The sequence below is a fragment of the Vipera ursinii genome (genome assembly GCF_947247035.1).
Source record: "Vipera ursinii genome assembly, chromosome: Z".
Classification (NCBI taxonomy): domain Eukaryota; kingdom Metazoa; phylum Chordata; class Lepidosauria; order Squamata; family Viperidae; genus Vipera; species Vipera ursinii.
Genome location: NC_139517.1, coordinates 36,928,040 through 36,948,201, shown reverse-complemented (window position 1 = coordinate 36,948,201; position 20,162 = coordinate 36,928,040). Strand labels below are relative to the sequence as shown.

Sequence of the window (20,162 nt, the reverse complement as noted above, 5' to 3'; positions counted from 1 at the left end):
CTGAGGAATTCTGGGAGTTGAAGTCCATGAGTCATAAAAGGGCAGAGTTTGAAGACCCCTGTTCTAGCACTTCAAGGTGTTCATACCAGCTTGCAATCCTTTCTTCCTCCAGATCAGGTTTCATTTTACTTCATTGCCATTAAATGGGAAATCTGTTGTCATTGTACCTGGTTTCGGAGAACTGCCTTTGTCCATTTCTCTGTTGTTGCTTTTGAATCTGAAGTGAAAAAAGCCAATCTTGTTTTCAATTTTGTTCTTGTCAGTCATCATTGTATACTTTGTTCTCTCAGTTCATGTTCTGTAATAGTAAGCGAAAGTCAGTAAAAGGCTTACGATATGTCACGCTTCTAATACAGATAGTTATTTTTGAAACATACTTGTGATCAAATAAAATAATAGTTTTGGACTACTTCTAATTACTGTTGTGTTTGGGGCAAAGGGGCAGGCAAAATAGCAAAGGCACATATTAACTCTTCTAGGGTTAATAAGTGTTCATAACCTCCCCAGATGGTTACTGTAGTGCACTGACCTTACCAGCTGAAACATAAATCTTCTATTTACTTTTTCAGAGTCATTCTGCAGCTGGATTTGCACATTATGCTAAATTGTGGTTTGTTTAAACCATGATTTGTAGAAAAAATCATAATGGTTAGATACACACAATACATGTGCCAAGTTGAACAAATGATGTAGCAGAGTGAAATGTGCAAATCCAGATTTTATGTCAGTTACTTTGTCTTAGCTCAACCTAACTCACAGGGTTGTTGTATGAAAAATTGGAAGAAGGAGAAACTTATAGAGAACAAAGTTCTCAAAAGGAGCCATCGTATTAAAAAAATATCACTTTGGTATGCTACTGTAGATCAAACTGTTAATTTCACAATAGCAACTATAAGGAGAGCAGTAATATGTTTCATATTATTGACGTCTGGTACTATTTTGGCAACATTTGATACCAAATGCAGTTTCCAAAGATTTTTAAAGACAGCCCTGTTGTTACAGTACACTAATTTGTAAAATGTGGCCAAGTCCACCATCTGCAGAAGAGGCTATACTTAAAGCCCCTCTCACAGTAACATAACAACAGTCTAATCTACTGTTGTCATTGTCACATTCAGGGTAAAAGGAGACCCCCAAACATCTATCTGATTCTTCGGAAGAAGCTAAAGTTCAAAAGGACTCTGGTAGCACATTTTCAGATTAACACATATTATTAAGGTGTAAGCTTTCAGGAGCTACACTTTATCAGTATCTTGTCCTAGAAGACATATATACGGTATAAAGTTTTTTAAAAAGAGACTCTGTAAAGGTATATTTAGGCTCCAGGCAGATCCCAGATCTGAGAAATATGAGATTGCTAATGAAACAGAGTAGAAGCCTTTAAATGAAGTTGTAAATATTATTAGCAGCAGGAAAGATATTAATCAAACACTAGCCTTCTATTTTAACCTTACAAAGCTTATCTTCCACACTGGATCTGAATAATACAATATGGTGTCATGTCATCCAGCCTTAATCCTCCAAAGTGGTCCAGGTGTTATAGTAAATAAGCTTCAACTGCCACTGTCTGTTCTGTGAAGTAATTGAAGTTTCGTTCTTTTTCCAAATTAAGTGCTGGTTATTAACCAAGGCAGTTTTATTCTTTATGTAACAAATCCTGAGATATTCTTATCAAATTTTACTAATCCATACATTTTCTCAAAATGCAGTGAACTGGTATTATATGTGTTGATAGTTGCAAGGATTCTATTCACTTTCTATTGGAAAACATGTTTGATTTTTCTTAATGGAAAGAATAACCACCTACTTTAAAGAGGGGAAGCATCAAGAAGAGCTTTTATGGGGAGGAGGAGATAGAAAAAAATAAAATTTAGAAAGAAATGGATGAGGAATTTTACAAGGAAAAACCTAGTGAGATAATATTTGGGGAGTAAATTGTAAACATAATTTCAATGGGGAGAATTTGGGAATGTTCCTTTTTGTTACATTAAAGTGGTGCTTTTATGACTGTTACATCTGTCTGTATTGTTATATATTAAATGATCAGTGTTCTTTTGAGTTCTTTCTGGAAATAAATCAGGATATAAATATTTAAATGAGAAAAGCTAGGAGGTGATGGAGGACAGACTGTGAAATGTACTGAACAATGAAGAGCCAATTTGATGTAACATTAGACTAGAAATTAGGCAATCATGAATTCTAGTCCTGCCTTATATACAAAGCCAACTGGGTAAGCTTGGGCACATCATTCTGACTCAGAAAGAAGGTGTTGGTAAACCATTTCCAAAATCTTGCCAAGAAAATTGCAGGGACTTGTTCAGGCAGTTACCAGGAGTCAACAAACTGAAGGATGAAGACAATAGTTTTAGAGCTGAATTCAGATGAAAGAAAATGGGAAACAAAATGGGGGAGGGAGGTTTATGTATAAGAAAAAAGGAAATTAAGATGAAAACCAATGAAAGAGCTGGGGTCAGCAAGAGTTATTCAAAGAACAGAACATAAAAATAATGAGTAAGTCACAAAGGTTACAGATTCTGAATACAGATAGTTGAGAAACAGAAAGAGGCGTGGGATTGCTTTTACTTCTGCCCAGGTATTTCCAGAAACCCTTGGCTGACCACTGTAGGAACAACATCCTGAACTGGATTTGCTTTTCTCTGATACAGCGAGTTGCTAGAAGAATTAGCAAAGGGCAATATTTATGGAGCTGGATTGAGATCCCAATAGAATTTTAGGAGACTAGTTATTGAAAGCGTTATTTTAAAAAAAAAGGAATTCGTACAGAAAGGAGCCCACAAATTCAGAGGCTTTCTACCTTGCTTGCTACCTACGACTGAATTTGGGACTTTCCGTCCGTTGAGCACATGTGTATTGCTTCTCTTCAAAACCAGCTTCCCTCCCCCAAGCGCGGTCATTAACCCTACCCACCTTGTATCCGGCCCCTCCCACACCTGCCCGTCCCTCAGTCGTCGACTCGCCCTTCTAAATTGCGCGAAAGTTCCTTTCCGGCCTCCTGTGACCACCTGCTCTCCGCGTCTAATCAGGAGACTTGATCGGTAAACACCATTCCAGGGCAGGGCGAAACTGGGCGTGGCAGCGGAGAGGTGACCGCGCCTCCTCAAGACGGAGTAGGCCATTCAGAGATCTGGGGGCGTGGTCTGTGTCCATGGGGACCAGGGATGGGCTCTGCCAAGCTCGCTGTTCACCCCCATTGTTCGCTGGAACGAGTCACTTGGAGCGGGGCGGAGTGGAGAGAGGCAAGCAAGGCGGTGGCTACGGGGCCGGCAGGTGGGTCTGCAGGGGGAGAAGGACCAGGGAAGGGACCCTCGGGCAAGCTCTGGGAGGTCGTTTTGGAAGGGGGGGCGTGGAGGGGAAGCAAGGGATGCGTTTTCTCTGGGGAAGGGAGTTGGGAAGACAGTCCCGAGTAAAGAAGTATGCTTAACGGGAATGGCGAGGGAAGACCCCTCCGGCTGAAGGAAGCTTTGGGCGCTGCCCCACAGCGGTGAAGTGTCATGGAGGGGGGATTCGTGCGGGGAAAGGGAATAAGAGGCGAGTTGAGCTCCGCATTCCAAACTTATCCCCCCGCTTTCTACCATATGTCGAGAGGGTGGTGTTTCCCTGCTCGCCGGCGGGGGGGGGGCTTGGGGGAAACTGGAGCTCCGTGAGGTGGGTTGGAAGAAACGAAGGGGTGGGTAAAAAGGAAGCGGCCCTGGGGTCGTGGGTAAAAAAAAAAATACGCCAGGGCCTGAATGAAATTCGGTGGGGTTTTCTCTGGAGCCTGGAGGGAAATGCGGGAACTTGTGGTACGGAGCCCTGTGGATAAACGGAGGGTAACTTGTTAGGATGGGACTGCGAATCGTTTGAACAACTCGCTGATCGGTGGTTTATGCTTTCAAGATTTGGGGAGCTGTTCTTGGGCCCAAGGTGGTTTGGAAATGGTGGTGAGTGGAGTGGGAAGCTCATGCCAGTTTATGTAGTCTTCATATGCATTTATCCAAGCTGAAAGAAACAAGACTTTGGCCCAAGAGATTAGGGAGAAGGTGGTGGAAATGAGCTGTAATAGCGTCGTGGAAATAGTAGCACAAAGACCATTTTGAAGTGGTAGGTATGAGATAAGGTTGAGTGGGACATTGATTCTAGCTCTGGAGAGAAAACCTTCAAGATGAGTCCCCCCCCAGTGAATCCTTGATATACATTCCAGGAATTGTTGAGTGAAGTTGGGCAGGGCAAAACATTATAGAATAAGATTAAGGGAATGGAGAAATGAAGACAGTAAAAGAGACCATTCTGATTAATGGAGGTGGAAAAATACTTGGAAATTTGGCATTGATCTCAAAAGATTTCTAGTTGTCAGCTGTTCTGCTTCTGTTTCAAGGTCAGTGTTTTTTAAAAGATGCCATATGTTTTGGCCCAAGAATAATATCAAGTTATTGGGTTTAGGGAATGAAACCTCATTGGCTTACTAGTTTATGGATTCAGTTTTTCTAACCATAATAGCTATATGTCTACTCTTGAGGGTCAAAATATACCTGCTTTTTTGCTTAGTTTTGAATTTGTAAGAATGAATTTGCAATTCAATAAAATGTGTACATATTAAAAATAGATAAAATAGTTAAGTGTTAATAATTAACATGTGTTAATTATGGGTGAATAGCATTCCTTCTCTGTAGCATTGATAGGAAAAAGCATTGTGCATGAATGCTGGTTCATAGAAGAGTGTGCTGTGTGCTCATTTATGTGACTGATTTGTGAACAAAGGGTGCATACTCCTTGACTCTTTCATACTTTGATTTCCGAAGTGTGCTAATTAAATTTGGCTCTTGTTTGCTCAACTTGAGCTATTGCATTTAGAAGTCTCATAATCCAGTTTGTCTCTCCCAGACACACCCTTCAATCTATGTTGTCCCAAAACGAATTGTTCATTATCCTTCAGCCATTTTAATAGTTATCTACTGTATTTAAAAAGATTGCAATGTCCTGAAGTATAAATACTATAATAAGTGGAATGAAGATGGGATTTCAAGCCTATTTGTATGGACAGAATTTCTTTTTAATCTATAGGTACATTCTTTTGGTCATTGTTGCTAATTTAGTACTTATATCAGTTTTATATTTATTTCATTTATAATTCATAATTTTGGCTAATGTGTATGGACGTGTAAGTGGTATGTATTCTTTTAAAAGTTGCCTTTTAAAAACTAATCAGTTCATCAGAAATAAAATGTGATTAAAAACATAAGTCTTTGCTGGCCTCTGTGTAAAAGCTTTTAATTGACTAACGGCATTGCTTAGAATTGCATTGTTGATTAAGATAATACACATTGTTAGAATAGTTAACTGCAGAGTACTATTTTTTCACTCAATAGGCATATTTGTGATAATTCAGCAACCAATATATTGACTCTCTCTACAAATTAACTGGGTTATATGACTTGGAACAAACCTGAAGACGGCCCTTATGGGCTGGGGAGAGGAGAGCAAAGAGTTCTTATTGCTGTGGAAATTTGTATTGCTAATTAAAATAGCCAACACCCCAGAAGGCAAGCTCAGAATCCAAAAAGCTCTTGACAGACTTGAACAATGGGCCCTATCTAACAAAATTATGTTTAATGTAGAGAAAAGCAAGGTTTTACACCTGGGCAGGAAAAATCAAAGGTACAAGTATAGTTTAGGTGAAACCTGGCTCAAAAACAGTAATTGTGAGAGGGACCTTGGAGTCCTAGTGGACAATCATTTAAATATGAGTCAGCACTGTGCAGCAGCAGCAGCCAAAAAAGCCAATACAATCCTTGGTTGTATAAACAGAGGCATAGAATCAAAATCATGTGAAGTATTAGTAACACTTTATAAAGCCTTAGTAGGGCCACATCTGGAATAGTGCATCCAGTTTTGGTTACCACATTACAAAAACGATGTTAAGACTTTGGATAAAGTGCAAAAAAAGAGCAACTAAGATTATTAAAGGCCTGGAGACTAAAACATATGAAGAACAGTTGCAGGATTTGGGAATGGCCAGTCTAGAGAAAAGGAGTAGGGAGGGACATGATAGCAATATTCCAGTATTTGAGAGGCTGCCAAAAGGAGGAGGTGATCAATTTATTTTCCAAAGCACTAGAAGACAAGACAATGGATGAAAAATAATCAAGGAGAGAAGCAACCTGGAATTAAGGAGAAACCTCCTAACTGTGGGGACAATTAACCATTGGAACAGCTTGCCTTCAGAAACCGTGGGTGTTTCATCACTCAAGGTTTTTAAGAATAGACTGGACAAACTTATTTGAAATGATATAGGGACTCCTGCTTGAGCAGCGGGCTGGACTAGAAGATCTCCAAGGTACCTTCCAGCTCTTTTCTGATTGATTGAAAACACAAGGGAAGTTACAAAGAATGGTACTAAATTAGTGATTGCAACTTGATTTACACTCAGTCACTACAAGAGAAGTATAATTAGTTCTTGATTTTTTTCCTGTTTCTTAAGGCTAGGTTTGATTATTTATGTTGCTTTTATGTAGCTATTCAGTAACTATATGATGTTATAAGAGGAGATACATGTTTAAGAAGGCCAGATCTTTAGAAGGCCAGATCCTGAAGTTGAAACTCAAATACTTTGGCCACCTAATGAGAAGGAAGGACTCACTGGAGAAGAGCCTAATGGGACGACAAAGAATGAGGTGGCTGGATGGAGTCACTGAAGCAGTAGGCGTGAGCTTAAATGGACTCCAGAAGATGGTAGAGGACAGGAAGGCCTGGAGGAATGTTGTCCATAGGGTCGCAATGAGTCAGACACGACTTTGCAGCTAACAACAACAACAACATGTGTAAGAATATGAACTAATTTCTTCCCATAATAACCCATTTATAGATAGCCTAAAAAGGATTTTGTACATGGAATTGTGGGTCATTGGACATTCACCTTTGTGTTCATTGCTCATACTTAAACTCATGTTTGGCTTCTGAAGCAGCTCTATTATTACTTCATAAACGATCCAGAATGCCAGACATTTTACTGCTTTGTCTGTGTACTGAGTGAGTCATATGGGAACCTTGGTAAGTTTCACAAGAGGGGGGGGGGTAGTAGGAAGGAAAAGGATTCTCATGCATGCATTTTGTCATGTCTCTTCCATCTCCCTGCCTCCCAGCTATTTCAGTGTAATAGCAACTTTTCTTTTTTTTAAAAAAATGAATAGTGTTTCCGTGGAAATGGGAAGCACAACTTTATGCTTAGAAAAAAGGAAGTGGAGTACTTGAAGCTAAATTTTTCTCTTGTTGATTCTGCAGAAGTTCTGAAAGGAGCCAGGATTATTACTTTTAATTTAAAAATGTTCAATAACAGCTAAACATTCAAGAAAAACTATATTTTATGGGTGGAAAATGAATTATTTTTTAAAAATTATGTCAGTTGGCAGTTAGATTAGCTTTCTTTTTTTTCTGTGTGAATTTTTATTGCCATTTATCAATCCTTGCTAAAAATCAAGCTTGGGAATCTGAAACTAAGAATGTTGAATGGAAAATATGGAAATTGGCCTCACCTTTACCCAGTAACTGCAGTCAACAAATTTTTCCTGTTTTACTTTTTTGCTGTTTGCCCTCATGTAGTATAGTGACACCAAATTGTATGGAGCAGATATTCAAAAGTTAAGATCTGTTTTTATGTGTCTGATGTCCTGATATTATGCAGGAAGGATTTCATTACTTGCAACTGAAAAGCTCCATCTTTCTGAGGGACTACAAATTGTTTTCTCCATTCTAGAGGCTGCAAAAAGAGTTGGTAGACTACACTATGAATTCCTGTTCTAAGAACTTGAGTGGAGAAATCTGTAAAGATTCAGATTTCTGTGTGAATGCATCGGTGTATAACTCAACTTGAAGTTTGCTTTTTTAGTTTGCTCATGTATCATAGCTGGTTTTTTTAAAAAAAAATAAGAACTTATTTCATAAAAAAAATAAAGTAGCTTCTCCCAAATATTTTCTTCTTGAAAGATATTATGTTTGAATTTGATATGCATGTTTAGCCATTCAATGTTTGGCAGAAGCTGATGAATTTGAACTGAAGATTCTTTTCTCTTTCAGTTGCCTTTTAATCTTAGCCGAGGGTGAGGCAAAGGGTGTTCTCGTTATATTAGCCAAATGATTTGCTTAATTAATCAGCCTTGCAGCATAGATGAAAGGATAAGTGTGGGGAGTTGGCTTGGGAAAGGAGAAGCTGCTTCTAATAAAATGCTGGAAAAAAAAGAACAAGTGAGAGATCCAGTTCTGCTGAAAATTCATTGTAATGTGTGTGGACATGTATACAGTACTATAAAGTACTGTACTGTATATTTTAAATGTGACTCCAACATCAGGCCCAGCCAGTATATAAAAATATTTGCTTATATTTAACTGCTACAATTATATTTAGTTCAGAATTGGTAAGAAACTTGGGTGGATCTTCTTACTGTTCCTTTCCTTTTTCCTTGAATGTTCCATTTAGTATCACTAATTAGATTGTGTGCCCGAGTACTGCTAAGATCTTTCTCCCTTTTTTATTGTCCATATCCACCACCTTTTAATGCCTATTTGAAGGCTGTCCTTCAGCACTTCAGTGCTTTAAGGTGAAAAAAGGTGAAAAAATTGTGGTAAAATGCTTAGTATCCAGGCTGGATATGCATATTTGCTATGTTTCTAAGTCAGCTCAATGAGCCAAGCTTTGGTTTTGGTCATGGAGAATTTTTGTACTTTGTGAATGTTTTATAAATTAAATGCTAGAATTCTCCTATATTAGTCTCTATTTCAGTATAATTGTTTGCAGAGAAAGATTACAGAGATTTGGAACCGCTTACCAGCTGAAATCCGGATGGCCCCCGACCTTCGCTCCTTCCGGCGTGATCTAAAAACTTATCTATTCCAACAAGCCGCCCTGTCCTGATGGATTTGGGCTTTAATAATTTTATTTTTATTGTACTCTTACTTTATTTCTCTGTATACCGCCCTGAGTCCTCCGGGAGAAGGACGGTATATAAAACAAACAAACAAACAAATAAATAAATAAATAAATAAATAAATAAATAAATAATTCTGACAGGTTTGCTTAAATAAACTTTTCCTAGATTTGGGAATGATTCAGTTATTCTTTTTTATTATTAAAGAGTTTTAAAGTTTTACAATACATTTTTAAACATAAACATACATTATCCAATACATTTAAAACACAACCCCAATTCCCCTCTCTCCCCCTCCCCCCCCCCCCGACTTCCCAGAGCTGAATACAGGGTATTGCCTTTAACAAACTTAAACTAAAATATGCTAAATAACTATAATTAAACTTCAAATCCTATCGCACTTTAACTCCCTTAAACATAACTAAATAATAACACATCTTATTATAGTAATACTCATTCATATGCTAAATGAAACTTTTTAGTCCCATATTTATTCTGTATATAATCAATCCATCTTCTCCACTCCAGTTATTCTTAAACTCAATTAAGGTGTTTTGTTTTTTTTGCTATAGCAAAAAACTATCAGAAGTTAGAGGTGGTATGATTACCCTTGCTAAATTATGTTTATATAAGAAAGCTTTAATTTCACTTCATTCCTACTGATTCCATTCATACCAGAAATTCCCAGATCAGTCATCTGTGAGTGTATATAGGAAAATACACTTAAAATAATTTAAACTTATTGCTTGCTGGGCTTATTTTTAGTTTTCTTGGGAAGTCTTAATAAAACTAGATTAGTTCTTAAAATAAATTAGATTATTGGCTGGAATGAAAGAGAGAAGATGAAATTCTGTAGGTATAACTATAAAAACTTTGTTTCCCAAGGTGTGGAATTCATAATGCATATTACTCCTGTATTTCTCTTGAAGTAATAATGATGGAAACAATTCTTATTTTAAGTTGTGGAAATATATTGAATTAATTCTGAAGGAATAGTCTATTATATCCTTCCCCTGTGTATGGCATTCAGACATCTGGAATTTGATTCTCAGAATTCTCTAGCCAGCATAGGCATTGTTGATTATTATGAGAATTGAAAACCACACATGGTGAGGACACCTAATTTGGACAGTGGTGATTGGTAGATAGCAAGTTATACACCTGAAGTAATTCTAGACAATCTAGAATTCTACATGGAATGGGGGGTCCTGTCTTAGAGGAAACATTATTTAGAATGCATTTCTCCAGATTCATGTTGGTTATGCTTGGGAGTGAAATATAGTACAGCTGTCCCATGTGGATGGGATAGGTTTATTGTGGTGAGAATGATGTTAGTAGTTTGAAGTAACGCCACAACTTTCATTGCCTGGGATGAAAATTGATACTGTTAAAGGTCTGGCATTAGCTGATTTGCCCATTTATGCTATCTGTGCTGGAATCATATTAAAATTTGTTTCCTGAAGTTTTAGTGACATACATTAGTATTCAGTCTAAGTTCCCTCAAGAAGATTCAAATACCGGTATGTACTTGTCTTAGACAAAAGATTCCAAGTTTTCCTGTTTCACTGGATTCCTATAGGTAAGTTAAAAAGCAGCCATGAGGCAAATACACAAAATTCTTAAACCTAACATCAGGGATGTATTATTGGTTTAATCAAGAAGATGGTTAGCAAATATCTTAAACCTATCTGAATGGGTTAAAATTAGACAGAATTTTCAATATGAATATAGAGATTTGTCAACAAATTCTTGAAAGATATAGCAAAATAATAAATTGGCCAAACTTGATAACAGTTTCTAAATTACGGTAATAGCCTATTGGATTTTCTTTCCTCAATTTTGCATGTAACTTTCTGAAGGGCTAGTACAATTCTTCTATTATTCAGTATTAAAACATGTGTCCCTACCTCTGTCTTTTGTGTGTTCTTTTTTTAATGTCCCTGAGTAGCAAGTTCCCTCAAGAAGATTCAAATATGTACTTGTCTTAGACAAAAGGTCCCAAGTTTTTCTGTTTCACTGGATTTCAGTAGGTAGGTTAAAAAGCAACCATGAGCAAAAACACAGAAGCTGTAGGACAGGAACTAGGCCTCTCCCTTACAGGTGTTGTCCTTAATGACATTTGGCAACAAAGGTTGCCTGAGCAATATTCAGAGATAGTGAAAGACAAGAACATCTCTTTGATATTCAGTTATAAAAGTTAAACCTGTTGTTAATCTCATGTATTTAATTTTTCTCATGTATTTAATTACTACTGGTATCTGTACAGAGGATGGTGAATAAAATTACCGGTAAGCCCTTTCCCCAAATAGCCACAGAAGTCCATTTGTTTAGCAAACCTGAAACACATTGCCTGACGTGAGGTACATAGTATATCTTAGAGCTATAGCCTTGATGCTCAACGTTCTGTTCAGGAAAGCAAAATGAAAAGAACCTCTGATGTTTTAATGTGTATGGTTTATATATAAATAGATAGATTTAACACTGAATGAAATGAAAGCTTTCAGCCAGTCTTATTCGTTAGTCATAAAAAACTCCAATGACTCAATTAGGCTGTCCCTGGAAAGATGGACCCTGTAAATTCCTCAGTTTGGAAAGCTTCCAGACAATATCATGAAAAATCAATTTCCCTACAAATTTGGCTTAAATGAACTTGGATGCATTTCTAGGTGATGTAATAACACTTTTTAGTCTAATGTTTGCTTTGTTGGATGATGTACATGGCAGACAGGGCTATCAAGCAAGGAATTTAAAAATATTGTGACTTTATAGTAAAAGTTAACTTTCTGTAAAAGAGAACATTTGTTGCAACATTTGTAGTTGAATTGTGAAATTTGTAATTGAGCTTGGTTGTTTGTTTGCTTGAGATTTTTCATTCTCAAGTAAATGTGAGTTTATTAAGTATGGCAATTAAAGGCTTTATCCTCACAAATATATTTGGAACCCCTAAAACTTTGTGCCAATGTTGCACAGTACCTATTTCTAAATAATTTTTATAATTTATCCTTCCATGAAGAATGTGTCCATAGTTATAGTTATAAGCTAATACGACTAAGAATGCATTTACTAAAAGCGGTAATGATATACAATACATTATCTTGTAGGAAGATAATTGGAGGAACAGACTCCAACTCAACCCCGACAAGACTGAGTGGCTTTGCATACCTTCATCCCGGGTTTATTCGGACATTCCACCTCTGGCTATGGGGGGTGAACTATTACCCCCCGTAGATAGGGCTCGCAACTTGGGGGTCCTCCTAGATTCACGGCTCACCTTGGAAGACCATATAGGAGCTGTGACTAGGGGGGCCTTCGCACAGGTTCGCCTGGTGCGTCAGTTGCGGCCCTATCTTAGCCGGGATGATCTATGCACGGTCACTCATGCGCTCGTGTCCTCTCGTCTGGACTACTGCAACGCTCTCTACATGGGGCTGCCCTTGAGGACCACCCGGAAGCTCCAACTGGTACAGAATGCAGCCGCGAGAGTGGTGTTGGGAGTCTCCCGATACTCCCACGTTACACCTCTGCTCCGTGAGCTGCATTGGTTGCCAGTTGTCTTCCGGGTGAGATTCAAGGTACTGGTAACGGTGTTCAAAGCACTCCATGGCATGGGGCCGGAGTACCTCAGGGAACATCTGCTGCCGGCATCAAGCTCCCTGCGCCCTGTGCGTTCCCACAGAGAGGGCCTCCTCAGGGTGCCACCGATCAGAGAATGTCGATTGGTGGCCCCCAGGGGGAGATCCTTCTCTGTGGGCGCTCCGGAGCTGTGGAATCAGCTACCGGTAGAGCTCCGGATGGCGCCCGATCTTCGCTCCTTTCGTCGCGATCTTAAGACATTTCTGTTTGTACAAGCTGGCCTAGCCTGATGGGGATTGCTGGGGTTGTTTTATCTTTGGTTTTTTAATTTTTCTTGGGGTTTTTAGCACTGTATTTCTATTGTTTTTAACTAGGGCAATTGTTTAATCTTTTTTTAATGTTTGTATTTGCTATTTTATTCTGCCCTGTGAACCGCTCTGAGTCCTCAGGGAGAAGGGCGGTATATAAATGTTATTAAATTAAATTAAAATTAAATCTTAAAATAGAAGATGAAGATTGAAATTAATTTGTTGAAATTCTAAAATTTTGGAGTTGAAATTTCTGGCTTTTCAAGATTTATGTCTTCGAGATAATTTTACTTTGAGTTTAATAAATCTAATTTGACAGAATAACTTCCAGGGTTTAGATTTGGCAGAAACATGTATGCTTGCTGTTAGATGTTGAAATTTATGTTTGTTTCGTTTCTGTTTATATGCAGTCTTTTTATTCTGTCCTTGTAATACAGAGGTATAATGTTGCTTTTCTTAGGTGCTAAATAAGGTGTCTAGTAATTATTAGACATACTGGAAGAAAGGATGTTTAAAGGATCTGATTGGTAGTATTATCTTTACAAATACAATATAACAAAGTTATAGATTTTGACAAATTTTTGGCCCATCAGTAGTTTTTATGGTAATACACATACATATCTTGCTATTTTCATTTAAAGGTTAGAAAAAGGAAATATGAGTAATCCTGGATAAAACCAGTTAGGTGTCACCTTCCCCAGTAAACCAGACAGGATACATGACCAGATAAGCTAATTCTACTTTATTGTAAAGCTATTGTAACCAAATCTTGAAATCTTAAAGTACCAGTTTCCCCCAATCACTTTTAACTGGCTGATATATTAGCGGGGAATGTTTCCTAAGTTTCTCTTTCTGACTATTAACTACTGGTTCCCACCCCTCCATCTTGTCATTGCCTTTCCTGGGCAACCTCTCTTATCCTGTCCCTCAAGGTCATTCTCAAGGTCATTCTCACTGTTACAATAGGTTTAGTTAAATAACCATACATTAGATTAACTTTCATTAAACTGATTCCTTCCAAATATATTGAGTATATTTTACAGTTAGAGAACACACTAGGTTGTTATAAACTGTGATGGACATTATAAATAATGGACAAGTTTGTTTGTTGTTTTTTTGCAGGGGTCCTTAGTGCTCTCTCAGCTTGTTTGTTTTCTTGCAGAAGTTTCATTACCCTAACTAGGTAACATTTGATTGATTTGATTTGATTTATTTGATTTATATACCACCCTTCTCCTGAAGGACTCAGGGCAGTGTACAGGGCAATAAATATCAAAAATACAAGGTACAAAAGTTAAAAGAAAATTAAATAATTATGCCCAATGCAATAGATAATTAAAATCAATATTAAAACCCCAAACCCATCAGACCAGGCCAGCTTGTTCGAATAAGTTTTCAGATCACGGTGGAAGGAGCGAAGGTTGGGAGCCATCCGGAGCTCAACCGGTAAGCGGTTCCAAAGGTCTGGCGCGCCCACAGAGAATACCCTCCCCCTGGGGGTCACCAGTCGACATTCTCTGACCGGTGGCACCCTGAGGAGGCCCTCTCCATGGGAGCGCACTGGACGAAGGGAAGTTGACGCCGGCAGCAGGTGCTCCCGTAGGTAATCCGGACCCATGCCATGTAGGGCTTTATAGGTCATTACCAGCACCTTGAATCTCACCCGGAGGGCAACTGGGAGCCAATGCAGCTCATGGAGCAGAGGTGTAACATGGGAGTATCGGGAGACCCCCAACACAACTTGTGCGGCTGCATTCTGCACCAGCTGAAGCCTCCGAGTGGTCCTCAAGGGCAGCCCCATGTAGAGAGCATTGCAGTAGTCTAAACGAGAGGTCACGAGCGCATGAGTGATTGTACGCAAGGCATCCTGGTCCAGATAGGGCCGCAACTGGTGCACCAGGCGAACCTGGGCGAAGGCCCCCCTAGTCACAGCTCCTATATGATCTTCTAAGGAGAGCTGTGAATCTAGGAGGACACCCAAGTTGCGAGCCGTATCTATGGGGAGCAACAACTCACCCCCCATAGCAAGAGGTGGAACAATCCGAATTTCCTGAGATGCCGGTACGCACAGCCACTCAGTCTTGTCAGGGTTGAGCCGAAGCCTGTTCCTCCCCATCCAGACCCAGACCGCCTCCAGGCAATGGGACATCACGTCGAGGGCATCACTGGGGTGGTTTGGGGTCGAAATGAAAAGCTGGGTATCATCAGCATACTGATGATAGCCAACTCCAAAACCACGAATGATCTCACCCAGAGGCTTCATATAGATGTTGAACAGGAGAGGCGAGAGGACCGACCCCTGAGGAACTCCACAAACGAGAGGCCTCGAGGTCGACCTCTGCCCCCCTGCCAACACCGACTGCGAATGTCCCAGAAGGTAGGAGGAGAACCACTGAAATACAGTGCCTCCCACTCCCAACACCCTGAGATGCCGCAGCAAGATATCATGGTCGATGGTATCAAAAGCCGCTGAGAGGTCTAATAGGACTAGGACAGAAGAACAACCCCTGTCCCAAGCCCGCCAGAGATCATTCACCAGAGCGACCAATGCCATCTCCGTGCTGTGCCCGGGCCTGAAACCCGATTGGTACGGGTCCAGATAATCAGCTTCCTCCAGGAACAAAGGAAGCTGATGCGCCACCATGCTCTCAACAACCTTCGCAAGAAAGCGAAGGTTGGAGACTGGACGAAAGTTGTTTAATACAGCTGGGTCCAGGGCATGCTTCTTAAGGAGGAGGTCTCACCACCGCCTCCTTCAATGCGGCGGGAAAACTACCCTCACTCAATGAAGCAGTTATCACTGCCTGGATCCAGCCTCATGTCCCATCCCAACATCATCAGTGCTAGTAAGGAGTGCTGTTTGCTATCAGTTTATATTCTGGGGTCTTGCCTGTCTGTGTGGGTGGGGGCGGTCCTAGGGATTCTTTGTTTGGGCTGTTTACTAATGGCTCTTTGGCAGTTTCTTGATTGGGGAATTGTTTGCTTGATTGCTGGTCTGAAGGTGACCTTGGAGTTAATTTTATGCTGAGCTGAATGCTGATAACTGGTGGGCAGGTGCTGGAGTCTTTTTCTCTTTGGGGCTAGTTGATTGTCTCTTGCATAGTCTATAGATGTTAATGTCTACGTGTCTGTTGATGGTTAATTTATCAGAGTGCCAGGCTTCTAGAAATTCCCTGGCATTTTTGGATTTGGCCTGGTCTAGGATTGTCACATTTTCCCAATAGAAACTATGGTTAAATCTGTCTGTATGTTGTGAAATTAAAGAATTTTTGTCATGCCAGTTGGTGTTCATGAATGCATTCTACCAATCTTCTGCCTGTTTGTCCTACATAACTTTGAATGATAGCTAAATGAATGGCTGTGATTCAATGCCTGTATTGTGACAGGACTGTGTTATGTGTTAAATATGGTAGGGTCTTTTAATTTAATTTATAACATTTTTGGACCATTTAAAAATGTTTCTGTGCTTTCATCTGATTGAAGCAATGATATCCTTATAAATATCTTTTAGTTCACAATGGGTGAACTAAAATGTTTGTCATGATCTTGGAGCTAGATCATGTGCATTTTGGGAGATTTCTTTTTCTACCTGCCTTTACAATTTCACTGTAATATTTGGACAGTTCTTGTATAATTGAAGAATCAAACTTGCTTAGATCAGATTCCAGAAATAGATCATGTCTGACTAATAAAAAAAGTAAAGGAACAAGTGACATTTCCAACTTTAAATGTGGAGACTAAATAGTTCCCTCAACAACTAGCCACAAAATTAGATGTAATATTTTTAAGTTTTGAAACCATAAGGGATGAGTTGAAGCAAGTTTTTCTCTGTATTTTTCTTAAGAAAAAAGAATTTGGGTCCGAAATATATGCAATATTCATATTTTATTGAGCTTAGGTTGTCTTTGTTAAAGAAAATACCTAACTGTAGGAATTCTTTTACTCTTTCCCAGTTGTCTTACAGAGAATAGGACATAGCAAACACATTTTTTCTTGATTCCCTTTTTCTATTTTTCTTACAAGGCTTCCTATCTTTAGCTATTCATGATGCTCAGTACAAAATACTATTATCAGCTGCAAGGTTTGGAAAGCCAAATAAGAACTGTAGCAGAAATCTCAGGGATATCTCCAGAAATACAAGTGCTCATAGTTTTATTTACATGTATAGTTCTTTAAGTTCCATCAAGCTAGTTTGTACTGTACTACATATGAGAAGGAAAAACATGTAATTAAAAACAGAAAGTAGTACTTTATTTTGCTTTTTCGTCTGTATTTAATTAATTCTAAAAAGCACAGCCTTATAATTCTAAAAATTCTAAACAAACCCCACTCAGTAATTGTTTAAAGCAGGAGGGAGGGAGAATCTATAATATTTCAGATGCCAATGAATTCAGACTCTCAACATCTTTCTCCCCTAATGAGGCTGGCCATGGCTGCTTAATGTTGTAGTTTACTGGAATGTTTTCTATTCTTTATTTACTGACTTTGTGACTAGAAGCAACTAAAGATTAATTTATGAAGCCAACTCTTTTCATATCACACCCTTGCTTGCTGTCTCCTTGCACCGCTGCATTTCCTCAATATGCTATTAACTAGAGGGTGGGTGACATATTTAGATGTATCCTAAGGCTAGATTGGTTGACATCCTCCTTGTGTCATTTGCTTTGGCCATGTTCACACACAGCACCAAATTGAGTTTTTAACCACGGTAGGCAGCGTGGTAAGCAAGCTTTTTTGGCCTCAAGGCAACAATATATATATATTAAAATGATTTTAGTCTTCAAGAACTACAGGTGGTTTGTGTGATGATGTGGTGAGGCAATTATTTTTACTAGTTCTTTCCTCATTGTAAGTTGTGGAGAGATTTAAATGTAAGAATTTTAAAATATTGACAAAATATTTCAGTGGGATAATTTTGAGAATGGTCTGAGGTCAATCGCTTGTTCCTGTGTTAAGCCAAAACAACTCATACTGTGGTTTAGCAGTGTGTGTGAAATAGTTGTTTGAAAATTAAGTGCATTTTGCTTAGGGCATATTCAGTGTATATGATACAGGTTTATAGTGGCTTTGTACTTGTTCAGATGAGCTTATTTTGGTTCTCTTCCATTACTTTCTTAAACTATTTACTATCCTATAAAAATCTAATATCATTTATATTTCATATAGAAAATTGCCTAATGCTTTGAATTCAAACACAGAATCACCCCTGGGTCTGAAATCTAGATATATATATATATATTTGCTGTTGTTTAAAATGAACCATTTCACAAAGATTTAGAAGGCAATATCAGGATCTGGTGGTCCTGTAAGTTGTTTGAAAGATCATTGTGACTGAACTGCTTGCTGTGTGTGTTTCACTGAGCTACAGGATGTTTGTAACTTATAGTAGGGAACACATATTTTTGTAGCCCTTCAGTTCACATTCATGGTTGAGGTGATACGTATCAGTCCTCTAAACAGTCCTCCCTGCTGCTTCAATGGCTTTATGTGGTAAGTAGCATTTTGTGAATTGTCATGCTGCCTCTTTTTTGAAACATTTAAAGCATGCAGAATGCAGAAATGCTTGAAATTTGAGGACTGTGTTTACTTGAATAGCTATATCACCTCTTTGACCTCTTTCAGTTATGACATGGCAAGTTTAATTTGAAAAAGTCTAAATTAAGTAGAGGAATTAACCTTGGCCATGATTATAGAATCACACAGTTGGAAGGGGTGCAGAAAATCGTTGGATCGAACCCCTGCCCAAGTCAGGAAGGTGAACAAAATATTTTAAATTCATGCTGTTTTTAGTTCACATTTTATATTTTTCTTTTAATGAGGAATTTAAGGTATCACAGAAGAAATAAAGTCATTTTTAAACTTGGGCTTTTAATGAATCCTTTTGTTCACAGGAACATTATCAGAAAAGATTTCTTTTGTTGGTCATGTCTTTTTTTTCCTCCCAGATATAAAGAGAGATGCTTGTCTGAAGAGAAGTGTGGCAGCCTATCAGTGTAATAATCCTACAGGAACAAAAAGATATTAAGGAAAAGTTTACTATGCATATAGAAGTAATGTTTGTCCTTCTCTCTAAAAGGTGTTCAAAAATTCTTAATGAATGTTGACTCAGACATTATAATTTTAGAAAGTAAACTGCAATGCTTTTTATTTAATGTCAACACTTAGAATTGGAGAGCCACTGTCTCCTACTGTCTAACCAGTCCTTTAATTTGGATTAGTATTTTGTTTGGATGTTACTAAGCTAATCATTTCAAGAATAACTTGTTCAACCATTTGTAATATTAGAAATTAACCTGGGTGTGTTGTTCTAGTAATTCCTCCCCCACCCTCCATTGTGAATTAGATTTTGTCATGTGTAGACATTCATCATAACTTCAAAACGTGTTATTTTGCTTCTTGTGAAAGCATTTTATATATAAACTGCTCTCTCTCTTTATCTGATGGTTCTTTTCCCCCCAAGACATAAATATTCTCTGGCATATTCACATATGTTCTAATACATCTTTTTGGTATAATTTTAGCATCTGAAATATTTGCAGTGAGAAATAGCTAAAATCTCCAAACTATTTGACAGACAAATTCAGCTGGTTTGCAGAAGGTAAATTCTGATATCTCTTAGTAGTCCCGAAGGAAGAGAGGGCCATACACTGTACTCTTCTGGGATGGGATAAATACACAAATACAAATCTTTGCTCATCCATAGATCTGATAGATCTAAGTAACCTGGATTGAGAATTCTGTTAAATCAAGATTGCATTTTTTTTGTTTGTACAGATGTTAGAGATCTAGGTAGACTTCACCATTACTTCCTCCCCCAAATTAAGTAGATTGAATAGCCTGAGTGTCCCACACACTTATGAATGCAAGATAAAATTAAGCAATTATTCTTTGCATTTTATTTTGTTTTCTAATAATAAAGTCTAACAACTAAGATTCAGCTTTAAGTAATCCATAGATTTTGGGTGGCCAGTTTTAATCTCACAGTTGAAATCATTCTTCCTTAATATGTTGAAGTCATTTTAATATTGTAACTAGAAAACTTATGCCCCATTTAATTGAACACATGTTTGAAATAACTTGGCACCACCTCTTGCTTGGGCTCTTAGTATAGCACTGAAAGGCCATATGTAGCCTTAACCCTCCAAAACTGCATCTTTGTGCCAAAGTCCATTGAATGTAGGGTCTTGGACTGGAAACCATTAGATGTAATACATTTTTGGCTCAGTTGTAATTTAAGTACCATTGACCCAGTCTACATATCTTTGTGGAACTCCCTTTTTAAAAATTCTCAAAAATTGCTGGTGAAGAGGTAATCACCAAGCTTTCTTGGTGAAAAAGCATGTCTTTTGAGTATAACAACTAA

The 20,162-nt window shown here is 38.4% G+C and overlaps 1 protein-coding gene across 1 annotated transcript in view; it reads left to right on the top strand.

The window, feature by feature from the left end:
- Positions 1–3,179: 3,179 nt before the first annotated feature.
- Positions 3,180–20,162, top strand: part of LOC310648773 (junction plakoglobin-like) — a gene marked incomplete at its 5' end in the record, with an annotated part of 82,097 nt that continues 65,114 nt past the window's right edge. The window contains 2 exon segments of the mRNA XM_083376809.1: positions 3,180–3,198; positions 3,201–3,288. Of these exon segments, the coding sequence (XP_083232935.1) occupies positions 3,180–3,198; positions 3,201–3,288 (107 nt within the window).